A 27,953-nucleotide genomic window follows, 5' to 3' on the forward strand; every position below is an offset into this window, starting at 1 on the left:
TCCCTTATATACAAGGAAGCAAATACTTGGGGGTACGTTTCGATGTGTCGTGCCCCGCCCTCCATACACAAAATATACAACAAGCTTAAACAACTGTGAAAATAGCAATAACTCACACAATTGAACAAGAGAAGGAACCCAGGCTTGTGGCTAGAGAAGTCCCGTGCTGTCTGCCACGGACCCGCATCCGATCAATACCAGGCTAGTGAACCTGGGAAGAGAGAGAACATTAAATCGCAAGAAATCATATCTGGTGGAGATGGCATGTTCATCATCCTGAATTAAATTCCAGGAGTGCTTGCTCAAAATCGATCATAGAGTCCATATCCAAAGTCTCATATGTCTGGGTTGTAAGTCTAATGACACTTGCCCGGTGAGGCACGTGCAATGACTCGCCATATTTATTTTTCAGTAGCAGAATGCTGTTGTTTTTGCTACTTCTCTTCCTGTTTGTCCCCAGCCAGGATGACCTGCATCAAAGTACGTTGAAAATGTGGGTTTCACCAGCCGATGGGTCCTGTCTCTGGGCAATCGAGAAATCTTCATGATCCGATAGTAGTAACATACTTCTTCGCCGGTGCTACCTCCGTGAAAACGTGGTCTTTACCGCCATGTCTAAACCTCAGTATAGCTGGATAAGCGAGCTGGAATCTTATATTTTTGTTATACAGGTCATAAGAACATAAGAACATAAGAAAATGCCATACTGGGTCAGACCAAGCCCAGCATCCTGTTTCCAACAGTGGCCAATCCAGGCCATAAGAACCTGGCAAGTACCCAAAAACTAAGTCTATTCCATGTTACCATTGCTAATGGCAGTGGCTATTCTCTAAGTAAACTTAATAGCAGGTAATGGACTTCTCCTCCAAGAACTTATCCAATCCTTTTTTAAACACAGCTATACTAACTGCACTAACCATATCCTCTGGCAACAAATTCCAGAGTTTAATTGTGCGTCGAGTAAAAAAGAACTTTCTCCGATTAGTTTTAAATGTGCCCCATGCTAACTTCATGGAGTGCCCCCTAGTCTTTCTACTATCCGAAAGAGTAAATAACCGATTCACATCTACCCGTTCTAGACCTCTCATGATTTTAAACACCTCTATCATATCCCCCCTCAGTCGTCTCTTCTCCAAGCTGAAAAGTCCTAACCTCTTTAGTCTTTCCTCATAGGGGAGTTGTTCCATTCCCCTTATCATTTTGGTAGCCCTTCTCTGTACCTTCTCCATCGCAATTATATCTTTTTTGAGATGCGGCGACCAGAATTGTACACAGTATTCAAGGTGCAGTCTCACCATGGAGCGATACAGAGGCATTATGACATTTTCCGTTTTATTCACCATTCCCTTTCTAATAATTCCCAACATTCTGTTTGCTTTTTTGACTGCCGCAGCACACTGTACCGACGATTTCAATGTGTTATCCACTATGACACCTAGATCTCTTTCTTGGGTTGTAGCACCTAATATGGAACCCAACATTGTGTAATTATAGCATGGGTTATTTTTCCCTATATGCATCACCTTGCACTTATCCACATTAAATTTCATCTGCTATTTGGATGCCCAATTTTCTAGTCTCACAAGGTCTTCCTGCAATTTATCACAATCTGCTTGTGATTTAACTACTCTGAACAATTTTGTGTCATCTGCAAATTTGATTATCTCACTCGTCGTATTTCTTTCCAGATCATTTATAAATATATTGAAAAGTAAGGGTCCCAATACAGATCCCTGAGGCACTCCACTGTCCACTCCCTTCCACTGAGAAAATTGCCCATTTAATCCTACTCTCTGTTTCCTGTCTTTTAGCCAGTTTGCAATCCACGAAAGGACATCGCCACCTATCCCATGACTTTTTACTTTTCCTAGAAGCCTCTCATAAGGATCTTTGTCAAACGCCTTCTGAAAATCCAAGGATACTATATCTACCGGTTCACCTTTATCCACATGTTTATTAACTCCTTCAAAAAAGTGAAGCAGATTTGTGAGGCAAGACTTGCCCTGGGTAAAGCCATGCTGACTTTGTTCCATTAAACCATGTCTTTCTATATGTTCTGTGATTTTGATGTTTAGAACACTTTCCACTATTTTTCCTGGCACTGAAGTCAGGCTAACCGGTCTGTAGTTTCCCGGATCGCCCCTGGAGCCCTTTTTAAATATTGGGGTTACATTTGCTAACCTCCAGTCTTCAGGTACAATGGATGATTTTAATGATAAGTTACAAATTTTTACTAATAGGTCTGAAATTTCATTTTTTAGTTCCTTCAGAACTCTGGGGTGTATACCATCCGGTCCAAGTGATTTACTACTCTTCAGTTTGTCAATCAGGCCTACCACATCTTCTAGGTTCACCGTGATTTGATTCAGTCCATCTGAATCATTACCCATGAAAACCTTCTCCATTACGGGTACCTACCCAACATCCTCTTCAGTAAACACCGAAGCAAAGAAATCATTTAATCTTTCCGCGATGGCCTTATCTTCTCTAAGTGCCCCTTTAACCCTTCGATCATCTAACGGTCCAACTGACTCCCTCACAGGCTTCCTGCTTCGGATATATTTTTAAAAGTTTTTACTGTGAGTTTTTGCCTCTACAGCCAACTTCTTTTCAAATTCTCTCTTAGCCTGTCTTATCAATGTCTTACATTTAACTTGCCAATGTTTATGCTTTATCCTATTTTATCCTGTTGGATCCTTCTTCCAATTTTTGAATGAAGATCTTTTGGCTAAAATAGCTTTTTTCACCTCCCCTTTTAACCATGCCGGTAATCGTTTTGCCTTCTTTCCACCTTTCTTAATGTGTGGAATACATCTGGACTGTGCTTCTAGAATGGTATTTTTTAACAATGACCACGCCTCTTGGACATTTTTTACTTTTGTAGCTGCTCCTTTCAGTTTTTTTCTAACAATTTTTCTCATTTTATCAAAGTTTCCCTTTTGAAAGTTTAGCACGAGAGCCTTGGATTTGCACACTGTTCCTTTTCCAGTCATTAAATCAAATTTGATCATATTATGATCACTATTGCCAAGCGGCCCCACCACCGTTACCTCTCTCACCAAGTCCTGTGTTCCACTGAGAATTAGATCTAAAATTGCTCCTCTCTCGTCGGTTCCTGAACCAATTGCTCCATAAAGCTATCATTTATTCCATCCAGGAATGTTATCTCTCTAGCGTGACCCGATGATACATTTACCCAGTCTATATTGGGGTAATTGAAGTCTCCCATTATTACTGCACTACCAATTTGGTTAGCTTCCCTAATTTCTCTTAGCATTTCACTGTCCGTCTCATCATCTTGACCAGGTGGACAGTAGTATACCCCTATCACTATAGTCTTCCCCGACATGCAAGGGATTTTTACCCATAAAGATTCAATTTTGTATTTAGTCTCATGCAGGGTGTTTATCCTGTTGGACTCTATGCCATCCCGGACATAAAGCGCCACACCTCCTCCCGAGTGCTCCTCTCTGTCATTGCGATATAATTTGTACCCCGGTATAGCACTGTCCCATTGGTTATCCTCTTTCCACCATGTCTCTGAGATGCCAATTAAGTCTATGTCATCATTTACTGCTATACATTCTAATTCTCCCATCTTACTTCTTAGACTTCTGACATTAGCATACAAACATTTCAAAGTTTGTTTTTTGTTTGTATTTTCATTCTGCTTTTTAATTGATAGGGATAAGTTAGAATTTTTTAGCTCAGGTGAGTTTTTAGTTACAGGCACTTGGACTACTTTTTTAATTATTGGAACCTCACTGTCGGGATGCCCTAATTCTAATGCATCATTAGTATCCTTTAAAGATACCTCTCTCCAAACCATGCACTGCTGAGCGACTGTCGGCTTTCCCCTTTGTTCTAGTTTAAAGCTGCTCTATCTAGTCTGTACATACCGGACTGAACTGCTTCCGTTTCTGTGCCAGGGCTGCCGAGAAGTCCTGGAAGAGACGTATATCGGCTCCTTTGTACTTCAATGCAGCGTGTGTTCTGTAAACCTGCATTATTTTCTGTTTCTGAACCTAGTTGAGTAGTTTGGCAATGATGAGCCGGGGTCTCTGATCCCCTTCCTTTCTTCTCCCAAGCCGGTGTGCCCTCTCGATATGGAAGGAAGGCCGCATGTCTGTGAGATCCAAGGCCTCCAGAAGCCACGTTTCCAGCATCGCTTCCAGATTAGTTTCCCCTGCTTCCTCCGGGAATCCTGCCAAACGTATGTTATTGCGTCTTGCTCTGTTCTCTAAATCGTCGATTTTGTCCGATTGAATAAGGACCACTTGTTCTAGCTCTTTTCACTTGTTTTGCTTTATTAAGTGTTCATCTTCAATAGAGGAAATCCTCTCTTCCGCCAAAGTTAACCGCGGGTGTATTTCAGCAAAAGAATCTTTTAATTCCTTAAATTGTGTGGACAGCTCGTTAAATCTACCGTCTAGAGCTGCCATGACTGAATTGGTAACATTTATTGTAAGTTCATTGGATAGCGGGGATATCGCCGGAGAACTTGGTGTAGCTGGCTGTGTTGGTGCGTCTGCCATTTTAGGCCCCATCGTTGTCGATTTGCCTTTTGAAAAAATTGCTGAATAATAATGGGATGGAGGTGATTTTAGCCGATGTGAGGAGGGCGAGGCACAGAGCCCGGGTTAAGAGCGTCCGCTCGGTGTCACCGTATCACGTGACACCCCCCCCCCCCCCCCCGAAACATTTTTGTATTCTTTGAACTCCTTCCTCCATATATTGATAAGCCAAGGAGTGTCGAGATGGTGCCGACCCAGAAGCCAACAGCATTCATGGGCATGATTTAAATTCAGATCATTATAGAAAGGAGGTTAGGAATGAAACACAACTTCCCAGGTTTCTTACACAATCTTAAAATGTCAGTGGTCAGTTTTAAAAATGGAATAATAAAACTTTGGAGATCTGCAGAGCTTCTTCAGCATGTCTGACTGGGCCAGCAGAAAAATGGGAAATAAGAGCAGCTATGGGGCTGCCGCAGCACAAGAAGTCCTGTGCATATGCAGCAACAACTTTTAATCTTTACCATAAAGCTCTGGAAATTTTGTTCCGCTCAGTGCCATATGCAGTCAAGTGACCCACTTTAGTGACATGGCAAACCTGCTTGTCTTTAGAGAAAAGGGGGCATCCATATGCCATTCATGGTGGAGGCAAAAGTTATTTGGATGGAACTGAAAAATAGTAATAGAGCACAGGAGAAGCCTAGTCAACAAATATTCTTTCCATTACTGGGCTCCATCTCCAGCCTAGCCATCAAAGCATTATTCACTGACCCCTTTATGTGGGTTTTATAGGCAATTCCAAGGCTTCTACCCAAAATTGATTTACTTCTAATCAGAGGAGAAGTAAATCCAAGCAACCTTCCTTGTGGCCTATTATCTTTTATGGGAGGAAAAATATTATTTTATTTTCCTTTCATGGGAAATCATGGGAGCTGGGCTGTGCTTCCCTCCTATGCAGTTTAGCCACAGCCACTGCAGGAGCTGTGAACATTTCACAGGTCCTGAACTCTGTAACAGGCTGCAGCTGCTGAGGTTCACTCACCGATATGACAACTGGGCCTAGTATGCAAAGACTGGGCCCAGTTATCTGAAACCCTCAAAGATGTGCTGAGCATGCAGCAGCATGCTAACGTTTCAGAGCCTCCCCCCATGACTGTACTTGGAACCCAGTCAGACATACTCAGCAGCTTCTACTTCCTTTTCCATCAGTACCAGCCCCAGCAAACCTGTGGAACAGAAGACCTGAGCTAGGAATTAAACCTAGATCCTTTGGCATAGCAATTCACAGCACTGCCACAGAGCCACCAGGCTGGCCCCAATGGTAGATTACTGATCATTATTAGCCATTGCTTTGCAGGTCAATCTCAAATTCAACCCCCATAATCTAAAATTGTTGTTAATGTGCTTATATAATTGGAAGGAATATTATTACACTTCAGTGCCAACACATATTACAAATAATGTATATTAAAACAGAAGATTTATAAAGAAACATTTCCTTCTTTGTTTAAAATACTATTTAAGTTTTCATAGGAAGTGTAAGTCAGTAAAATACAATGAAAGACATGGAGCTATCAAATCTGGATTCCATCTTCTATACCTTAATCATACCAGCCAAAAGTGGGAATCACACCAGACATTCTATTTACCTTTGAAGAACAAAGACAAAAGAATCGGTAATTACCATTAGCTTATAAAAGTCTATTGCCTCTGCTATTTAAAGTATGTTTCTGGTTCTTAAAATAAACAGAGTGATGGCATTATAGTTTACAATGTTTCTTATAAACTGGTTTGGCATGCTAAATTTTATATTAAGGCATCAGAGTCCTCTTCCCAATGACAAAACATCAGTGTTCATTCTACTGAATTGCTTTACATGCGAACCATTCCTTTCTTCACTTGATGAATCTGCTTCTGTAACTGTTCTTTATCGAGCTTCATTTTAGTTTCGAGAACTTGTCTGAGTGATCCAATGCTGTCATGGATGGCAGCAAACCCTTTTAAAGATTAAAATTATTATATACATCATTCAGAAATATGTACAAGAAAAGCTATAAAAGAAATTCCACTCAACACAATAACAGAATGCAGGAGCAATATGGCATAGCCATGAAAGATAGACTGGTTGGATAAGTATTAGCTTGAGGTCAATCTGCCCTTAGGCAATGCTCATGAGAAGGTAAATGGAGCATTGTCTTTTGCTGCATTGCTGCATTAATACAAACTCAACATTAAGATAAAACTCAGGCAGTTATTCACAAAGTAAGAGATTATTTCTTTGTCATTCTTTCCAGCTATTGGTGGAGTCTTTATTTGAAAACCATTCTTAGCTAGAAGTCTCCTGTGTGTGACTCTACTGCACTGTCTGGCATCAAAACAGAGCAAAGTTGCTTATCTGTGATAGGTGTTCTTTGATTACAGCAGTGCAATAAGCCACAACCCACCTGCCTCCCCTTTAGGAGTTATTCTCTACTCTTTTCTTTCCAAGCTTAGGCAACTGATAATTTTAGTGCTTGCAAGTCCAGTGGTGCATGAGAAACCACTGTGTATGCCTAGAAAGGTTTCCTAAATAGCTCTGGAAACATCTTCCAGGCTGATACAAGACAGTCACATGACTCATGTGCAGCTCAATGCACTGCTGTCATCAAATAACCCATATTACAGGTAAGCAGATTCACTAAACATCACCTTGCATTTACACAATACTTATGGTGATCCCCTAGGGTAAAAATGTGTTCCCAAAGTAGGTGAAACTAGATAGCTAGATGTAGCCATGGAAAAAATGGATCATCCTGGAGGCAAGGATGAGCTGGGAGAAATAATATGCACATATCTGATTTTCAAAATACGTGCATATTTTCAAGCACGCAGTCCACCTGTGGAAATAAGTGCAAGGTCCATGGGTACTTTTTATAGAAACATAGAAATGACGGTAGAAGAAGACCAAACAGCCCATCCAGTCTGCCCAGCAAGCTTTCACACTTTTTCTTTCCTCTCACATACTTATCTGTTTCTCTTGGCTCTTAGTAACCTTTTTTTAATTCTATTTCTCTTCCACCCCCGCCATTAATGTAGAGAGCAGTGTTGGAACTGCATCTAAGTGAAATAGCTTAATTTAGTTAAGGGTATTAACCACCGCAATAAGCAAGCTGCGTACCTTGTAGATATTTTTCAAATGGAAGCTACCTATGTAGTTTCCCTTTGAAAATCGCTACAAGATACATGAGTGCAAAAGTAGCCGAGTATCTTACCTAGCTAGGCTATAGAAATTTGTCCCTGTAAGTCTTTATTTCCCTGATTTGCTTGATTAGTATGTGACCAACATGAGGTGGTAAAATAAGTTAGCAGCCTTTGTCCCTTTCACAGTAAACCATCATAAAACACACTTTTGACACCTCAATTGGTAGTCTCAATAGTGAGACCAAATACTGCTTGAATACTGAAATAGAACTGTTTTTACCATTGAGTCACTAAATGATACTGGCAATGGTTTGGGGGAAGCCTTTACTGTCACTACCCATACTGCACCTACAGTACTAGATGGATAAATGAAGGCTTTTAGTTTTTAATGGCATAGAGGGAAGGAAATTTTCAAACAGCTTACATAGGCTAAAGTCTGCAGGTACTTTATACCTAAAAACTTAGAACTTTCAAAGTGGACTGATGCAAATAAATCCACTTTGAAAATTTGCAGGTGTGCATGGAAACCTCTGTGGAATACAGGCATAAAGATAGAACTGCTCTTTGTGCATGTGGATTTACACACATACTTCTGAAAACTGCCCCTACTCCACTCCCTGGAACCCCGCCTTACCGTGGGATGAATTTTCAAAACTTTACACATTTAAAAATTAGCATATACGCACATATTCCATATTTGATAAAAGTCACAAGTACGTATGTATTTTCACTTTTATGCACACCTATATGCGCATAAAAGAGCGTTGGGTTTAGGAGCATTCCCAACACTTATTTGCATACGTTGTGTCTCCCTTGGGTATAGGAGGCGGCAGATTTAAACTGAAAAGTAAAGGGATGCTTTTCTTGGGGGGGGGTCTCCTAGCAACTGATTAGTGTGGGGGAAGGGACAACTGGTTTAGACTGGACATAAGTCTCTGTACTGAAGAGAAGCAAGGTCTTTAAACATGGGCTGAGGAGAAGCTAGGTCCTTGGACCAATGAGCTGATCCAGATCAGTAGCCTTACAGAATTTGCTAAGTGATTTTTTACTCCTTGTTATATGTTTACTTGTGGTGTTTAATTGCAAAAGTGTCTGCACTGGGCATTTCTCCTTTGGGGCAGGTGATTTATAGTGCATTGCAGGGTCCATTAAGAACGCCTCAGTCTCCTTTGGACTACAAGGAGATACCCATAACTACAGATTCTTGTGGCCAGTTAAGTAAACAAGCTAGTTAGCCTTATGTTAGACTTCTTTCTTGGTGATATTCTTCTGCATTTCTGTAGTGCAAGCCCTATAATCTCTCTATTTTTCTTGGTAGTCAGGTTGTCTGGGGGAGGAGATGTTCAAACTCAATAGCAGATACAGTCTGGTGAACAGCCATGGGCAAGTGTTAACATTTTAGTTCCCTACCACCCTACCCTTCTACCCACCCACCCCTGGGTTTGTTCTTTTAATATATACTCTGCCTGGGTACATAATTGAAAACAAGATAATTTGGAAATTTGGAATTCCTTAGGTGTTCTCCATCAAATCAATTGAGCAAAATAAGGACTATCCATTGTAACAATTGTGGAGACTTTATTTTGAGGCAAATCATCTGGAAGCTTGTTCAGAACTCTCTTCCATGAAAAAGTAGTTGGTGCAAGTTAAAGCTGAATTAACTGCAATAAAAGTATCAGAAACCACCAAAAAATCTTCTCCTACTTTACAATATGCAGGAATCATTTCCCAATTACCACAGAAAAATCAAAAGCCCAGAAAAAAGGGGTTTACATTGGGCTCAGGTAGGATAAGACCTGTGCCTCAGACACCCATTCTTCACAATTGTGCAGCCTACGTCTACCCCCACTTACACAGAATGTACAGGAACCCAAGAACAAATGGATTACAATGGGCTCTGGTAGAGTAAGAACTGTGATGCGGAGACACACACTCTCTCAAGTGACACAAGTACAAAATGTCTTCTCTGTATTAGATAATGAAGAAGCTCTTGCAATAGAGACTGAAGTGGTATCTGAAAAGAAAGAAGAAACCCAATGCATGTAGAAATTCCATAATATAATCAATAACCATAAGAAAAAGCTCATTGTGCTGGTGACTCATTCATCAGAGGTACTACTTTGGGAACTCTTTCCGAGGGAAACACTACAGTTAAAAGCCTTCCAGGATTATCATCTGGTAGAAATGCTATTCAAATAGTCAATAGAGAATCAATATAACCCAAAGGTGCAGCTGAAAACCAGAATACTTCAAATTGTCAATATTCAGCTGAAGAAGAGCTCATGAATAAATCTATCTAGCAACCATCATAAATGGCCTCAAAGAATGTGTGGCTTATTGATGAAGCCTATAGTACTTAAGGCTTAGTATAATCATAGGTTGCAGATAGATTTGTTTATGCACCTACCGGTGCGATAAAGCTGAAGCGCAATCACTGTATGCTTAAAGTCACTAGTGAGTGCACTTATCTTGAATTGCCACGTAGAGAGAGTTGGCTTGCACAGTCCTGAAGTTGCCTCCGACACTATAGTGTTTCGGAGTCTTGTACTCCTTCCTCAGGGATCTCCAGGTGAGAACGAGCCATCTACATGAATCTGCGTGGAAGATAATACAGCATAAGAGTTCTTTGCATGTCAAAAGACTAAAGTAATATATATAATGGCGGTCAGAGATGGAAGGTAAACTTACTTCTTGATATCTGGTCAGTACTTAGCTGTAGAACGACGAATACTTATGCGCTGTGATGATTGAAAATGAAAGAAACATTCATGAGACGTGAAGGACAAACTTCAATATGTTAGGGTCGATATAGATTCTTGTACGGTTGTACTTACGTGCACTAAGCTGAAGAGACCTGCCAGCGTGCCGTTTCAATTACTGACAGCTCGAGCGTCAAAAAGACGCCGAATTTAAAGGGATTCCATCGACCGGAGCGGTCGGAGAAAGTGACGTAAGTGTGACGTAGTGGAATGATCCTTAAAAGGAGATCGACGTCAGGTGGGGACATCCATAATTGTTAATACCAAATATGGTTAATGACACGACACGGCAGCCATATTGGTAGGGGAAATACCTGTTTGTTAGTACCAAACATGGACAATGACGTGTCTGAAGCGGCCATTTTAAAAAGAAGTAAAAAAGGAACGTTATCCGGAGAGTCAAAAAAGAACTGCCTTAGGGAAAGTTTAATCAGATAAGGGAGAACCACTCAACCTTTTCATTGAGTCCTTGGGGTTCAACAGATCGCAATCGGAAAATCCATCGATTCTCTTTATAATTGAGTGTAATCGAACGGTCTCCCCCTCTCCAATTCGGGGGGATATGTTCCAAAATGACCCACTTGAAGTCCGCAAAATTGTGTGAACATGAGATACAGTGTTGAACTAAAGGTGCTTTTATATCTTTAGTATTGATCCTGCTGTGATGTTCTGTCAAACGGGTGCGGATCTTGCGTCTGGTCCGTCCCACATAGACTCTATTGCAAGGACATTGTAGAGCATAGATGACAAATTCAGTGTTACAATTCACTTGATGCTTAATGGGAATCTTAAGACCGGTTTGGGGGTCTTGCCACTGTGTGCCAATATATGCCTGGGAACAGACTGAACAATTGCCACATGCTGTTTGCCCAGCCAACTGTGGATGACAAAGGGGAACCCTATCAACTGCCCGAACTATCCTTTGTTTGATGTTGGTGCCTCGAGAATATGCGAACATAGGAGGATCTCGGAAAATAGCATGGGGACTGAGGACATGCCAATTGTTCAAAATGGCTGTTTTAACATGAGATGTGAGATTAGTGTATGGTAGGACACAGATAAGGTTGGTGACTTCATTTCTTTGTCTGTATTGAAGTAAATGATCCCTGTCTGTAAAGGTTGCTCTTTTATATGCTCTTCTGATTACTCGGTCTGGGTAACCTCGTTCTTGAAATCTGTGGCCTAATTTGGCTGCTTGATTATGAAATTCTTCAGTATCAGAACATAGTCTCCTGATACGAAAAAATTGACTGGTAGGTGCATAAACAAATCTATCTGCAACCTATGATTATACTAAGCCTTAAGTACTATAGGCTTCATCAATAAGCCACACATTCTTTGAGGCCATTTATGACGGTTGCTAGATAGATTTATTCATGAGCTCTTCTTCAGCTGAATATTGACAATTTGAAGTATTCAAATAGTCAAGGCAATCGAAGAAAGCAAAGACTCTAAAGTTGATGATATCATCCATCTGGGAACCAACGACCTTGCTAGAAACAGCATACAAGTGGTACAGAGAGATTTCCAGTCTCTGGCAAAGCAGATTAGTCACAGAGCGAAGACTATTGCCTTTTCAGAAGTGTTACCTGTTCATGGAAAGGGGAAAGAGAGGATAAGTAATATAGATAACTTCAATAAACTTCCTGGTGCAAGGAAGAAAGTTTTGGCTATATTGGAGGCTGTATAGAACAGTGAAAGTCTCTATGTGAAATATGGCTTACATCTGTCTGTGACAGAAAAAAGGATCCTAAAAGATAAATTCAAATTCTATGCCATAAGGCATTTAAACTAGACAACAGAGGTGGCAGAAGGAAATTAGAATGTCACCCTCCCAAATACAAACACAAAGGAAATGGGTGAAGGGGATAAAAAAAGTCATCTGAATAAGAAAGAAAACAAGTCCAAGAAAAGCAGTAACCTGAACAAGAAAAGTTGGAAGGTATGAACACAAATGCTCGTAGTCTGGGCAATAAAATCCCAGACCTGCAAGCCCTAATGGTGGAGGCGGACTTGCACACTTGCTGTCATGATGGTTTACGGAATCTCATGATTGGGATATGGCTATACCGAGCTATACCTTGTTAAGGAAGGTCAGAGAGGAAAGAAAAGGGGAAGAAGTAGCTCTTTATGTCAAAAACAATATCCAAGCAACTGAGCTGCAATTAAGATAGGTAAAGAAGAAGCATTATGGGCCTTCCTAAAAAAAGATGATGGTGCATCCATTTTTACTAGAGTAGTTTACAGACCTCCAAATCAAATGAAAGAACTAGACAGAGATCTGGTTGAAGACATCAAAAAGGGGGGAAAGAAGGGAGAAGTACTGATTGTTGGAGATTTTCCGGAATCCCTTCTGCAGAATCTAACAGAAGTAGAGAGATAATGGATGCCCTGCAAGGGGCTCAGTTCAAATAAATGATAATGAACCCGCAAGGGAGGGAGCTATACTTGATTTAGTGCTCACTAATGGAGATAATGTCTCTAGTCTGTTCTTATCTAATTTTAATGTTAATTTTAGTCCTTATTTTAGATAGTTTTTTATAAAATTTTATTTCTGGAAATTTTATAATGTATTGTTATTTTATTTCTTCCTTTGTGTTTTAAAATTATGTATTGTAAACCATGGAGATAGAACTTGTTCTGTGCAATGGTATATAAAAATTGCATAAATAAATAAAATAAATAAAATAATGTCCAGGTGGGTGCCCACCTCAGCACCAGTGATCATCAAACGGTATGGTTTGATATCGCAAATAGGATTCGGAGAAGTCACACCAAGACCCGAGTTTTGCATTTCAAAAATACGGACTTTATTGAAATGGGGAAGTACCTGGAGGGAGATCTAGAAGGCTGAGAGAAAATGTGAGAGGTGGATCAACAGTGGGCCAAACTAAAAGGAACAATTACAAAGGCAACTAATCTATATGTTAGAAAAGTAAGCAAAAGCAAGAGAAATAAGAAACCTATCTGGTTCTCAAAGGAGGTGGCTGATAAAATAAAAGCAAAAAGAACAGCGTTCAAGAAATATAAAGGATCCCAAAGGGAGGAACACAAGGAAGAATATCTGCTGAAACTGAGGGAGATGAAGAAAGTAATCAAGAAAGCAAAAAATCAAGCGGAAGGAAAGATTGTCAAAGAGGTAAAGAGAGGTGAGAAAACATTTTTCACATACATCAGAGACTGGAGAAGGGTCCAAAGTAGTATAGTGAAATTGAAAGGTAAAAAGGATCAATGTGTGGAGAGAGACAAAGAAATGGCAGAAATAAACAAATACTTGGGGGGGAAGTGACGTCATCCCTACAGCATGGTCGCCTAAAGCGATAGCTCTCTCCTCACTCATCCCAATTTAAGCTCGACTGGCGTAATCGGGGCTAATTTTTCCTTCTGGAACACGATAGGGGATGACGGATGCCTCTGTGATGACTTCCAGGAAAAAATCGCTGGATTTGAAGTCATTCTCATACGCACCAGGAGGTTCCCGTTTCGCGGCCTTGTGCGAGGAAACTGGCTTGGGAGATCACGAAATGGTGGATGGGCCATGACAGCCGGATACGAAGGCAAAGAAAGCCACGACTGAGGAAACTGAGAATGGAAGGTTGGGAGAAGCGTCACAACTCACTAAAGATGATTTTAAACAGTGGTTTGTAGAAATACAAAAAGATATCAAATCAATTAAAACCGATATGCAGGAGGCACTGTCAGAGTTTCGCTCCAAGCTTGGGGACTACGGTCGGAGGGTTGAAGATGTGGAAAATATAGTAGAGGGACAGGTAGTGGAAGTCTCCCGCATTCGGCAAGATCTTACTGAATTACACAAGACTAATGAAGAAATACTACTTAAAATGGAGGACCTCGAGAATAGATCGAGGCGCGCTAATATTCGAGTTCGGGGAATACCCAAAACGGAGGCATATCTATATGTGACACTAGTAGTTCAAAAAATCTGCAGGATGGTGCTCAATGAGTGATCTGATCAGCGTGACTTCTCGGAGGGTGAAATAGTGCTAGACAGAGCACATAGAGCGATGAGAACAAACAGAATGAACACTCCCAGAGACATCATTGCATGTATTCATAGCTTACGAATTAGGGAAGCTATCATGCAGCAAGCTCGAAAGATGGGTACTATAACGTGGGCAGGACTGAACGTAACCATATATAACGACTTGGCGGCGGAGAGACTTCCAACCTGTGACAGCGTTTCTAAGGCTTGAAAATCTTCGGTACCGATGGGTGTATCCGACAGGCTTGGCCTTCACTAAGGATGGATGCATGCACTTCATCAAAATGGCATCGGAAGCGAACAAGGTCTTGGAGGGCGAGGGCCTGATTTTACCTGAGGCTGAGAGAGGAGTGCAAAAATCTATTGGAGCAGACCGTCCATGATGGCAGCGGATAGGGAAGTCAGTCTCCAGATTACAACGCAAGTCTACGGAGTACTCCGTATCTCAAGATCTCCGGATCTCATGTTAATAAATTGTCGTGGTCTTTATATGCATTACTTCTGTTGGTCATTTATGGCCACTTATGTTCGATCTCGGCAAGCTCAATAATGCTATGCTGGGAGAAGGTATACACTATTGTTCTGGTTAGAAATACTTGAAAGGTTCTTCTATGCAATCTGCAGCTGTGTTATATGTTTTGAGCTCTTTCTGTTATGAGTGACAATAAGGTTGGTGGGATGAGTGGGGGGATGATTTCACAGACTCCTCAAGGAGTCTGCCGATGCAACGGTGGTGGTGGTATTACAGGGGGGAGGGAAGGGGGAGGGGATGGGAGGGGTGGAAGGGGAGGGAGGGGATAGAGGTTACTGGAAGATTGAGGAGAGTTGGTTATTGGGTTTTGGGAGGGATAGTCTATGATATCTCAGATGGTTTTCTGGAGGCAGTACAGGAGAGTTGGTTTACTGAATGCAATATGCCAGAGAGGGCGAGCGTGGTTTTCTCCTGATGTCTATTAAAATAGTTTCAATGAATGTTAAAGGCCTTAACCATCCCGCAAAACGAAATCGTTTGTTTAAAGAAGTGCTTTCCTTGAAGGCGACTATTTTGTTTATTCAGGAGACTCATCTCCGTAAGAGGCACGAAGGCTTATTGAATAATGCTTGCTATCCACACGTTTTTCTAGCAGCTAGTACACCTCAGTTTAAATAAACAGGAGTGGGGATCCTAATTTCCAGGGATCTTATGGTTCAAGTGGACTCGATCTATAGAGACACAGAGGGCAGATTTATCATAGTATCACTCTATATAAATAAGGTCTTCTAAACATTGGTAAATGTTTATAACCCCAATTTGCTTCAAAGAGTGGTGCTTCAGAGAACAGATGATAGATTGCTTCAGTTTAAATGTGGGAAGCTGATATTTGGTGGAGAATTTAATTTGGTTTGCAATCCAAAGGTAGACTGTTCTAAAGGTGGGGGACATTATTCAAACGTGGATAGAAGAGCATTGCAGCAATTCCTCACTAAGTGGCAAGTGGTGGATCTCTTGCGGGAACGGCAACCTAGAGGGCGGGATTATTCTTACTATTATAAGGCTCATGATACATACACCAGAATTGATTACTTCTTTATTGATACATCTTTGATGGGTATCACTTCAGATGCAAATATCTGAAGTATTACTTGGTCCAATCATGCCCCTATCTGGTGGTCCTTTCATGGTGCCAGATCTGACCAAGGGTGCCGTTTTTGGAAGATGAATGATTCATTAATTAAAGATGCAGCGGTAGAATTGGAAGTAAGAACTGCTATACGGGAATATCTAGTCACGAATGACACTGATGGGATTACACCTATACTGTTATGGGATTGCCTTAAAGCAGTCCTTCGGGGAAAATGTATTGCTTTAGCATCACATAAAAAGAAAGAAAAGCTTAGACAAAGCCACATTTTGAGGGATAGGTTAGCGAAGGTGGAAGCAGCCCATAAACAAACTCCTACTAGGAGCCTTTTGAAGGAATTAGGGGATATTAGATATCAGCTGTAACAATTAGAAGCGGACAAGAGGGGATTGGTTGGATTTAGCCAGACAAATGTGGCTGGTATTGCAATATTACTGAAACCAGGGAAAGATCCGCTGTTATGTAGTTCATATAGACCCATATCATTCATCAATATTGATTTGAAATTGTTAGCAAAAATATTGGCTAATAGATTGAAATTTGCAATTCCACTCTTGGTTCATGATGATCAGGCGGGCTTTTTGCCGGGCAGCATGGCGGGGGACAGTATACGAAAGGTAGTAAATATTATACATTATGCTACGGTGAATAAGATTCCATCAGTACTGTTCGGTGTGGATGCTGAAAAGGCATTCAACAGGGTTCATTGGCCTTTTCTGTTCCATGTGCTGCGGAAGGTTGGACTTGGAGGGGGATTTCTCACATGGGTTCAGGAATTGTATAGGACACCAGCTGCCTGCATAAAAGTAAACAGGGGATATTCAGCTAATTTTGAGGTTCAGAGGGGCACACGGCAGGGGTGTCCTCTTTCACCCCTGTTGTTTGCACTTTGTTTAGAATCTTTGGCAATACAAATAAGAACCAATGACGATATACAGTGAATCGCTATTGGGGATAACATGTATAAGATAGCATTATACGCTGACGATGTGCTTTTCACTTTAGCTGATCCGGAAAATGCTTTACAGGGGTTAATCCCACAATTAGAAGAATTTGGAAAAGTGTCCGGTTTCAAGGTTAATAAAGAGAAGTCGGAGATTTTACCGATTTTTCTACTGCCCAATATAATCCCCAATTTGAAACTGAAATTCCCTTTCCAATGGGCAAAGCAAACTGTGAAATATTTAGGGGTCTTGCTTGGCTCAGAATATAAACACTTCTTTAATCTAAACTATCTTCCATTGATTAAAAAGATGGAGAGGGATTTGCAGCAGTGGGATAGATTGACTCTCACCTGGCTTGGCAGAATTGCAGCCATTAAAATGATGTTCCTCCCATGGATAGCATATCTATTTCAAACCCTACCATGCCTAGTGCTTACTCATTACCTCAGAGGTTTACAGGTTAACGTTTGCTCCTTTATCTGGCAGAGGCGGCCACCGTGGGTGGCACGGGTGGTACTATACCAAAACAAAATGTCCAGAGGCCTGGGGGTTCCCAATCTTTTAAAATATTATGTAGCCTCTCAATTGCGGGCAGTGGTAAATTTTCATAATCATAAGGAAGTCAAGCAATGGGTACAACTGGAAAGAAAGGTTGTCTCCGGTATTATGAAGGGAGAGTGGTTCTCGGGTGGGAACCAGTTCCCGGCAGACTTAGGACATGTACGTCCGCAACGCTGACCTTGTGGCAGCGCTGGAGGACACATCTGGTGGGAAACCGTAGATGCTTGTACTCCACTCAGATTCGGGACTGTGAGGCTTTCCCAGCAGGGCGAGTGGGGAAAGTATTTCAGGATTGGGCCAAAAAAGGGATCTCAACCCTAGGACACTTCTGGTTTGATCAGGGGGTGAAACCATTTGTGGAGGTGCACACCGAGTACCAGCTACATTCAACAGATCAATTTGCTTATATGCAACTGCGCCATTTCTTGCTTTCTAAAGCTGTCCAACTGGATATGATTAAGGGAAAGACACTTATGGAAGGCTATTGTGACAAGGCGCATGTGGTGATGGGAGTCATATCTAAATTATATACTATTCTAAATGGGGCTGTGACTTTTCCCTTGAACCATGTCAAGACGTGGGAAAAGGATTTAGGGACCCAGTTATCAGAGGGCAACTGGTATACCTGTTTTGTGGCGATAAGCCGCAGCTCTATAGCAGCTTCAATGGTAGAAAATAGTTACAAAATGTTGTTCAGATGGTATATCACTCCATATAAACTGAACTAAATGGGGTTATGCAGAGATGCACTATGTTGGAGGAACTGCAGACAAGAGGGTAACTTTTTTCATATGTGGTGGGCCTGCCCAGCAATCACACACAATTATGGACAAGAGCGATGTGGTGGCTCCAGGAACTGCTACATGTGCCGATACATTTCACTCCTAAGGAAGCCTTATTGCATGTTCCGGAGGCGGATGTGGCCACTGAACATAGACCTATACTCAGAGCTCTGGCTCATGCAGTTCGGGGTGAAATTGCTAAACATTGGAAGGAACATAACACGCCCCCTTTCTCTGCGGTTCTTCAATGATTGAAGTGGATTTACTATATGGAGTATTTGACTGCCTTGAGAAGGGATACCTTAATTAAACTTCACAAAACATGGTATGTTTTTCAACAATGGTCAGCTTCCAATACTGGATGAGTACAATTTTGTGTATGGGGGGGGAGAGGGGAGGGGAGTGGGGAGGGGAGTGGGGAGGGCAGATATACACCTATTGATGGCTTGGTGCCATGAAGCATCATAAAACAGGAGATAGGTACTCCTTTACGTAGTGGTAAATGGGCTATTACACATCAGTGCGTGATTTCTGATACTCTGTAACGTATGTTAGTTTCAAATTATAAAGATGTACCATTTATTTAGTGGAGTATACAGATGGTTATATTGTTGTACTTGTTACTGGTTTGGCAATAAACAGATAATTACAAAAAAAGAAATAAACAAATACTTCAGTTTGGTGCTCACTAAAGAATACCCTGGAGAAAGACTGTCGCTTGTTAACAAGAAAATGGAGGGGAGCTGAGTAGACGAAACTCCATTTACAGAAGATAATGCATGGGAAGAGCTAGGAAAACTGAAAGTGGACAAAGCCATGGGGCCTAATGAGGTTCATCCCAGGATGACATAGGGAGCTCAGAGATGTGCTGGTGAGTCTGCAGCATGACCTGTTCAATAGATCCCTGGAAACGGGCGTGGAGCCGAGTGATTGGAGAAGAGTGGTGGTGGTCCCGCTTCACAAGAGTGGGAGCAGAGAGGAGGCTGGAAACTACAGGCCGGATAGCCTCACCTCAGTGGTGGGAAAAGTAATGGAGATGCTGCTGAAGGAAAGAATAGTGAACTCATTACAGTCAGAAGGATTTCTGGACCAGAGGCAGCATGGATTCACCAGAGGAAGGTCCTGTCAGACAAATCTGATTGACTTTTTTGATTGGGTAACTAAGGAATTGGATCGAGGAAGAATGCTCGATGTGATCTACTTGGATTTCAGCAAAGCTTTTCACATGGTCCTGCATAGGAGGCTTGTGAATAAAATGAGAAGCTTGGAAGTGAGCACCAAGGTGGTGGCCTGGATTACAAACTGGTTGACAGATAGAAGACAGCATATGGAACCTACTCTGAAGAGTGAGGGCGATGTTAAGCGGAATCCCACAAGGATCAGTGTTGGGACCGGTCATGTTCAATATCTTTGTGAGTGACACTGCGGAAGGGATAGAAGGTAGTTTGTCTTTTTGTGGATGATACTAAGATCTGCAATAGAGTGGACATACCAGAAGGAGTACAGAGAATGAGACGTGATTTAAGGAAGCTTGAATAGTGGTCAAAGATATGGCAGCTGGGATTCAATGCCAAGAAGTACAGAGTCATGCATCTGGGGTGTGGTAATCCAAAAGAGCTGTACATCTTGGGGGGTGAAGGGCTGTTGTGCACAGAGCAAGAGAGGGACTTTGGGGTGATAGTATCTAGCGATCTGAAGACGGTGAAGCAATGTGACAAGGCGATAGCTAAAGCCAGAAGAATGCTGGGCTGCATAGAGAGAGGAATACCCAGTAAAAAAAGGAAGTGATGGTCCCCTTGTCCAGGTCCTTGGTGAGGCCTCACCTGGAGTATTGTGTTCAGTTCTGGAGACTGTATCTCAAAAGGGACAGAGACAGGATGGAGCCAGTCCAGAGAAAGGCAACAAAAATGGTGGGTGGGGGGGGGGGGGGCTTTCCATCAAATGGCTTATGAGGAGAGGTTGAAGGACCTAAATATATCTACCCTGGAGGAGAGGAGGTGCAGCGGAGATAGGCTTCAGACCTTCAGATACCTGAAAAGTTTTAATGATACACAATCGACAAACCTTTTCCATTGGAAAGAAATCAGTAGAACTAGGGGTCATGAAATGAAACTCCAGGGAGGATGACTCAGAACCAATGTCAGGAAATATTTCTTATTTATTTATTTGGCACTTTTATGTACCGATATTCTTGTAACAGGTTACAAATCACCTCGGTTTCCAGGCCTCCACCACTCTCTTCACGAAGAGAGTGGTGGAGGCCTGGAATGCCCTTCCGGAGGAGGAGGTGAAGACAAAAAATGGTGAAAGATTTCAAAGGGGCATGGGATAAACACTGTGGATCCCTAAAGGCTAGAGGATGGAAATGAAGAAAAGAGTGCATGGGGGTAACTTGCTGGTGTGGCAGTTACTACCCTTAACCAAATTGCCTGATACTTTGGATGCAACTCCAACATTGCTTTCTGAACTTATTTATTTTGTAGTACTGATTATGTGGGAGGTCTGGGTGAACTAGGTGAGTTCAGGCTGAAGAACCAGGAAGGTCTCAATGACCTGGAGAAAAACCAGGCCTGGTGCTTTCATTAGGCTGTTGCCTAGGGTTCCAAATCATGCCAGCGCAAGGGATAGAAGGGCCCTGTGCCAGATCTAATACTGCTAAAAAGGGAGCACTGTGCTAGAGCCACTGCCACTGCTAGGAGGGAGTTCTGTGCTGAAGCTGCCACCAATAGGTATGTTGGAGAGGGGGTGCATGGCTAAAGGTTCGCCTAGGGTGCAAAATACTCTCGTATCAGCCCTGAAAATGAATTTACTTGTGCATGTTTAAAATTAGCCAACTTATGTGAGCAAATCCTATTTTACTTTTGCATGTAAAATATAAGCATGTATATTTTTAGAACAGGTAGGAAAAGTACATGCGTTCAATGCATTCTTATATGCAATTTCAATGCACTGCATGTATTCGCATGTAAACATATATATGTGCGTATGTTGCGAGGTAGCACTATGTATATTTTATAAAACACGAGTATATTATAAAATACTTGTGTATAGCTATTTGTGGCCATATACGCGCATACATGCTGCCATGTTAATTTATTTGAAAGTTATTTTCTATGTGCTTAAAAGTATATGTAAAATAGTGTTGCATGGATTCTTTTATGCACAGTACCATGTAAAAAGAAACCAGACTCTGGCATTGAAATCAAATTCAAACAAAGTAGAAACAATTCACTCTAACAGCTTGAGTGAAAAGAGAAAATTGTTATACTAGTTTATATGACCATTATATTCAGATGCTGAATGCATATATTTTGCATATTTTATGTGACTCATGTCTAGTTAAAGCATCAAGATTTATAATCAAAGGTCATTAAATGTCACAATCCCAATTTTTTTTTAATAAGAGATTTTTTTTTATCTTGCAAATAAAAAGCACTTATCTGGAGAGCAGCTCATGACAAGGCAGAAAGTATTTGTATGATGGTCGACCTGAGAATAAGTGTACATTTAAAATGATTTCGTGTTTTTATCTAAATGGCAGTGTCACACATAAGTAATCTTATTCTCGGGAGTACTGAAGGATCAGGTGATTTCAGAAGATGATGGTGTTTTCCCTGAGAATTGCAGCAACAATGAGAAAAGCTTACCAGCCCTGATGCAGAAATTTACATTTCGAAACCTGAATCAGTGTTATGACTTACCTCGGGTCAACCATCGTACAAATACTTTCTGCCTTGCATTGATCTGCTCTCCAGATAAGTGCTTTTTATTTGCAAGATGAAAAATCTCTTATTAAAAAAAAAATTGGACTGTGATATATAATGACTTATGATTATAAATCTTGATGCTTTAATTAGACATAGTCACATAAAATAATCAAAATATGTGCAGTTACTATCTGAACATGATGGTCCTATAATATAGTATAACGATATTCTGGTAAATTTTAAAAGGAATGTGCGTATTGCAGCGTGAGCAAAAATATGCCTCATTTTATAAAGTACACACATAGCATTTAAAATACTGTTGCCATACGTACTTCTACAGCCTTTACATGTGTATCTTACGGAGGGAGGGAGAGTGAGAAAGAGAGAGATCCTCTGTATAGAGTCAGTCTAACAGTCTCTCTCTCTCTCTATATATATATATATATGGTTTTCGGGAGATAGGTTAGACGGGGTGTTACAGACACATTCAGAGGTATTCATAGTAAAATTGACATCAGTAAAAAATTAAAGCCCTTAGTGATAAAAAGGAGTAGATTTGTACAATACAGCTAGCACTGCAGTGTACAAATCAACTCCTTTAGTCTTTTTATCACTTATAAGGACTATAATTCTTTACTGATGTCAATTTTACTATGAATACCTCTGAATGTGTCTGTAACACCCCGTCTAACCCCAACCCATCTCCCATAAACCCACCCTGATTCAAAGTGTCATATCATATATATATAGAGAGAGAGTGTCAAACTGACTCTATACTGAGTCTCTCTCTCTCTCTCTGTTATGCAGGCAACACACGTGTGTTGTCTCTGCAAAATTTGTGGTTACACGTCAGTTGTTTTTGCGCGAGCAACGCTTTTAAAATCTACCTCATTCTCTTTCCACTCGAGCTGTTTAGTGTGAATTGTTTCTATTTAGTTACTTTTATTCATATACACCTGAAATTGATTTTCAAATGGGGATTTATGCATAAAAACTGGGGTTTCTGCATGAAACTTATTTTGAAAATTACTGCTTTCATAAGCACTAAGCAACATTAAAACTTCCTATTGGAACTGAAATTATTGAAGTCTGGGAGTAACCTTCAAGTTACTCAGAAAAACCTCAAGGTTTTAAATTCCCACCCCTCTAGCAGGATAAACTTTACCTAAATAAAATGTATCAGGATAAAGAGAGGGGGTAATTTCTGAGTAGGCCAAAGTTACTTGACTAACTTAGCCCGATAAGTTATACAGGTAAGTTGCTGAGAGGCAGTCCTAAAGTTAGTGGATAACTTTGTTTTGTTCAGGTATATTGAGCAGCACAGCTGTGCCACTGAATAAAGAGTGTAAGCTACCCGGGTATGTTTATCCCAGTAATGTACCTGGACAAACCACAGCTGAATAATCAATCTTAGATTTTAATGGATTACACACTTTGACCAATTTCCAAGACCCTAACTTTCTATTCCTAGAGCCACAAATTAAAAAATAATCTCTCCAATTTCAACATACCAGAATTAAGTTTGGCTTTAATTTCCTTCATTTCTTCATTCATCAGCAGTTCAATCTTCGTGATACGAGCATTTGCTTTATCCTCAACACGTTTCATTTGGTGAGTTTCCACATTCATTTGTTGCCTCTCTTCTGCTTTATCAAGTTTCACTGACATCTGGTGGAACCTTTCAGCTACGGCTCTCTCATTGATTTCCTGTATTTGGTAGAAATAATTCTCGATTATTTTATTGGTAATTGCTCATTCTAGTTTGAGAACAATAATCAGGATGTGAAAGTTTTCTCTCATCTTCAAACCAAATTTTTCAATCTTTTGATCTCTTAAGGATGTGAAAATATTCATATTGGGTTAAATAGATCAAATCTGAAAGCTGAAATGCTGAGCCATCAGCTATTGTTTCTTCAGGTATTAGGATTTAAAATGTTTACAGTTGAGATGCAATGGGGAAGCATACAGTAAGTACAACTAAATAACTCAGGGGGTTATTTACTAAGGTATGCTAATGCGTTAATGCGCAGTAAATAGCATTTGCTGAACAGTAAGTTAATAGGTGTTCGTGCACAGAATGTGTGGAATGTGGAGTTTTATAAAAAATTATTTTTGGGGTGTATGCCATCCGGTCCGGGTGATTTAGTACTCTTCAGTTTGTCAATCAGGCCTACCACATCTTCTAGGTTCACCGGTCTGTTTCTGTATGTGCATATCTGACCGATGACATGCCTTCTAAGAATATGGGCCAATGTGACCTTGAATAGTTCTCAGCACAAAATGTGTGATAATCTAATACATGTGGCATCACAAACTGTGTGATAATCTAATACATGTGGCACGCTTCACTGTTGCAACTCACTGGAAATGTGAACCACTAGTTAGTCACTGGTATAAGCCAGTGCATTTTATAGCAATCATTGAGAAATTGACTTCGGAAGAAAATAGGTTTGCATAATAGAATCTGGGGTCCATATTGGAACTCTATGGAGGAGACAAAACAGATTTCCTTAGGCAGATTATATGTTGAAATCTTGACAGGCTATGCAGATTGACATGTATGTCTGAGCGTACTTGTAATTGAATACAAAAGTGCTTAATGTATGTCTGCTTGAAATTTTTGTTTCCTATTTGTACTGTATAACACATTGCATTTTGTGTCTGCCGATTCCATCAAATAAAAAGCTATTTAAAAAAAAAAGTATTCCTGGGGGTCTAATGGGCCCCTCCTCATATCCTTATCTCTTTCTGTTAAGTATGAAAATTTTAAAATCAGATCGCTTACACTCTCATCCTTCCCTTCCAAGCCCTCATCCAACCACAAAAACATAAAAACCCAAAGCAAAAATGAAGCTGCAACTCCAAACTTTTCTCCCAGATGGGGGGCCACACTATTTCAACAGACAGCCCGGCTTCTCCTTCCACCAAGCTTCCCAGGAATGGGCAAAGTAACAGTTACCAGGCATTTTAAAGTAACGTGATCTCAATGACTCACTCTCTTTGCCTCCCCTCACTTGTGCCCTGGGGGAATCAGCGCACAGCTGGGCCTGCTCAGGTGCACTGAAAAACTTTGGTCAATTTCCATCCATAATTTTCAGTCTGGCTGGATAAAGGAGAGCGTATTTTATCCCATGCTGTCTCAAGGTTTGTTTGATCAGTGCAAACCCGACCATTTATTTTGTAAGACTACTGAGACGTCATTGAAGAACACTTGCTGCTGCTGCTTATAGGAAACTTCATCCCTTGTTCGGGTTACCTCAAGTATCTTAAACTTGTCGGAGTATCTGTGCTGTTGTATAATGACTGCCCTCGGTCTGCCACCAGGGCCCAGGAGGGGCACACATTCAATGTGCATGTTCAATCCTGATTTGACTCTCCTTAGCAGGTATGCCCAATATATCTGGGAACTAACACTTTTGTGAAGCAAGGCCACAACTGCCCTTCTCTGACCTTGCAACACCACCCCAGGCTCCAAGGGTCTACTGAGCAGGTCCTTCTAATACTCACCAGAATTTCTCTGAGCTCTCTTAGTATCCTGGGATGTATCTCATCTGGCATCATGGCCTTGTCTACTTTCAGTTTTGCTAGTTTCACCCAAACACTCTTCTATAAATGGAGCTGTTATCTACCCATCCATACTCTTGCCAACTGAAAACAGTTCTTCTCCAAAGTCTTCTTTAGCAAATACCAAACTGAAGTTTTTGTTTAATATATGTTATTTCCAATATCTTTCTCTTCACCTTGCTCCTTGTTTCTTTCAATCTTACAACGCCATTTCTGGCTTTCCTCTTTCTCTGATATATCTGAAAAATGATTTCTCATAAGAACATAAGAAGTTGCCATACTGGGTCAGACTGCGGGTCCATCAAGCCCAGCATCCTGTTTCCAAGAGTGGTCAATCCAGGTTACAAGTAAATGGCAAGTACCCAAACATTAAATAGATCCCATGCTTCTAATGCCATTAATAGCAGTGGCTATTTCATAAGTTAGCTTGATTAAAAGCAGTTTATGGACTTCTCCGGGAACTTATCCAAGCCATTTTTAAACCCAGCTACTCTAACTGCACTAACCACATCCTCCGGCAACGAATTCCAGAGCTTAATTGTACATTGAGTGCAAAAGAATTTTCTTCGATTTTTTTAAATGTGCTACTTGCTAACTTCACAGAGTGCCCTCTAGTCCTTCTATTATCTGAAAGAGTAAATAACTGATTCACATTTACAGAATTTGTTCTAGTCCTCTCATGATTTTATAGACCTCTATCATATCCCCCCTCAGACGTTTCTTCTCCAAGCTGAACAGCCCTACCTCGTTAGACTTTCCTAGTAGGAGAGTCGTTCCATCCCCTTTATCATTTTGGTCGCACTTCTCTGTATCTTCCCCAGTGCAACTATATCTTTTTTGAAATGCAACAACCAGAATTGCACATAGTACTTAAGGTGAGGTCTCACCATGGAGCGATACAGAGGCATTATGACATTCTCCGTTTTATTCAACTTTCCCTTCCTAATAATTCCTAACATTGGGCCTCATTTTCCATTATCGCAGTGGTAACGCATTGTTACCGCGTGCGATAAAAATCGGGGGCGTGGCCCATGCAAATAGGTGTTTTTTCGTGGTTCGCGAATGTTTCGCCGCACGCGAAACGGGTTCGCGTGCGGCGAAGCTGTTTCGCGTGCGGCGAAACAAATATCGCAGTACGCGATGAAACGTTCAAAATAATATCGCGTACCGCGCCGTTGCCGCGGTACGCGATACAAAATGAAACCAAATACCGCGTCACGCGATAATGTGTCTGGTATAAAACCTGACTTCCTGCCCCTGCTCCTTTGAGGGTTTGGAAGGAGTGTTGGATAGAGAAGGTAGGTGTTGGTGGTATAGAGAAGTGGTTTAGAGAATTGAATACTGAGTGCGCTGTCCTGTGTTTCTGTTATAATTTGTTTCCCTTTACCTTGTGTCTTTTGTAATCTGTGTTTGAGTGCAAGTTTGTTAGTCAACTGTTTGTCCATCTGTGTGGAGGAGGGGGAGGAGGAGGAGGAGGAGGAGTGTGTTGATGGTGGTGGTGGTGAGGAGGAGGAGGAGAGAGGAGTGTGTTGGTGGTGGTGGTGGTGAGGAGGAGGAGAGAGGAGTGTGTTGGTGGTGGTGGTGGTGGTGGTGAGGAGGAGGAGAGAGGAGTGTGGTGGTGGTGGTGGTGGTGGTGGTGTTGGTGGTGTTGGTGGTGGTGAGGAGGAGAGAGGAGGATGGAGCGTGAGAGGAGTGGCAGGAGAGGAGAGAAGAGGGGTGTTGAGAGTAGGGGGAGGGGGAGGGAGAGGGGGAGGGAGGAGGAGGAGGAGGAGGGACGTAGGGGACTGAGGAGTAGGAGCAGGGACAGGGGTAGTGGGGGAGATAGGCAGGAGGGAAGAGATAGGAGGGAGGGGGAGGGGGATGGGGTGAGGCAGGATAGGATGGCGGGAAGAGGTAGGGCTAGACAGGCAGGGCAGAGGGGAAGGGAGTGGGAAGTGCAGGGTCAGGAGGGGGGGGAGGAAGGGAGTGGGGAACCTGGGGGGGTGGAGAGAGAGGACAGGGAGGAAAACCCTCCGGAAGTGGCACCCCAACCAGGCAGCCAGGCCAGGGTCAGGCAGCGTGCCGTCAGGTTCAGCCAGGAGGACAATGACCTGCTCATCCAGGGGGTCCTGTGCCACTATGCGCGGCTGTTTGGGAACCTGTCGGTGAGGACCAGCAAGGCAGCAAAGGCCGAGATCTGGTCCAGCATAGCTGGGCACATACAGCGGGAGAGCGGCATCCTTCGCACCGGGGAGCAGGTGGCCCACCGCTACCGCGACGTTAAGGCCCAGCTGAAGACCCGCATCGCTGACAGGAACCAGTACCTGAAGGCCACAGG

The 27,953-nt window shown here is 41.7% G+C and overlaps 1 protein-coding gene across 1 annotated transcript in view; it reads right to left on the reverse strand.

Moving 5' to 3' along the window:
• FAM81A (family with sequence similarity 81 member A) overlaps window positions 1-27,953 on the reverse strand; it is a 148,595-nt gene that overhangs the window by 28,569 nt on the left and 92,073 nt on the right. The window contains 2 exon segments of the mRNA XM_029574498.1: window positions 6,399-6,511; window positions 23,584-23,779. Coding sequence (XP_029430358.1) covers window positions 6,399-6,511; window positions 23,584-23,779 — 309 coding nt within the window.

Source organism: Rhinatrema bivittatum, chromosome 13, assembly GCF_901001135.1.
Source record: "Rhinatrema bivittatum chromosome 13, aRhiBiv1.1, whole genome shotgun sequence".
In the NCBI taxonomy this organism is placed as follows: domain Eukaryota; kingdom Metazoa; phylum Chordata; class Amphibia; order Gymnophiona; family Rhinatrematidae; genus Rhinatrema; species Rhinatrema bivittatum.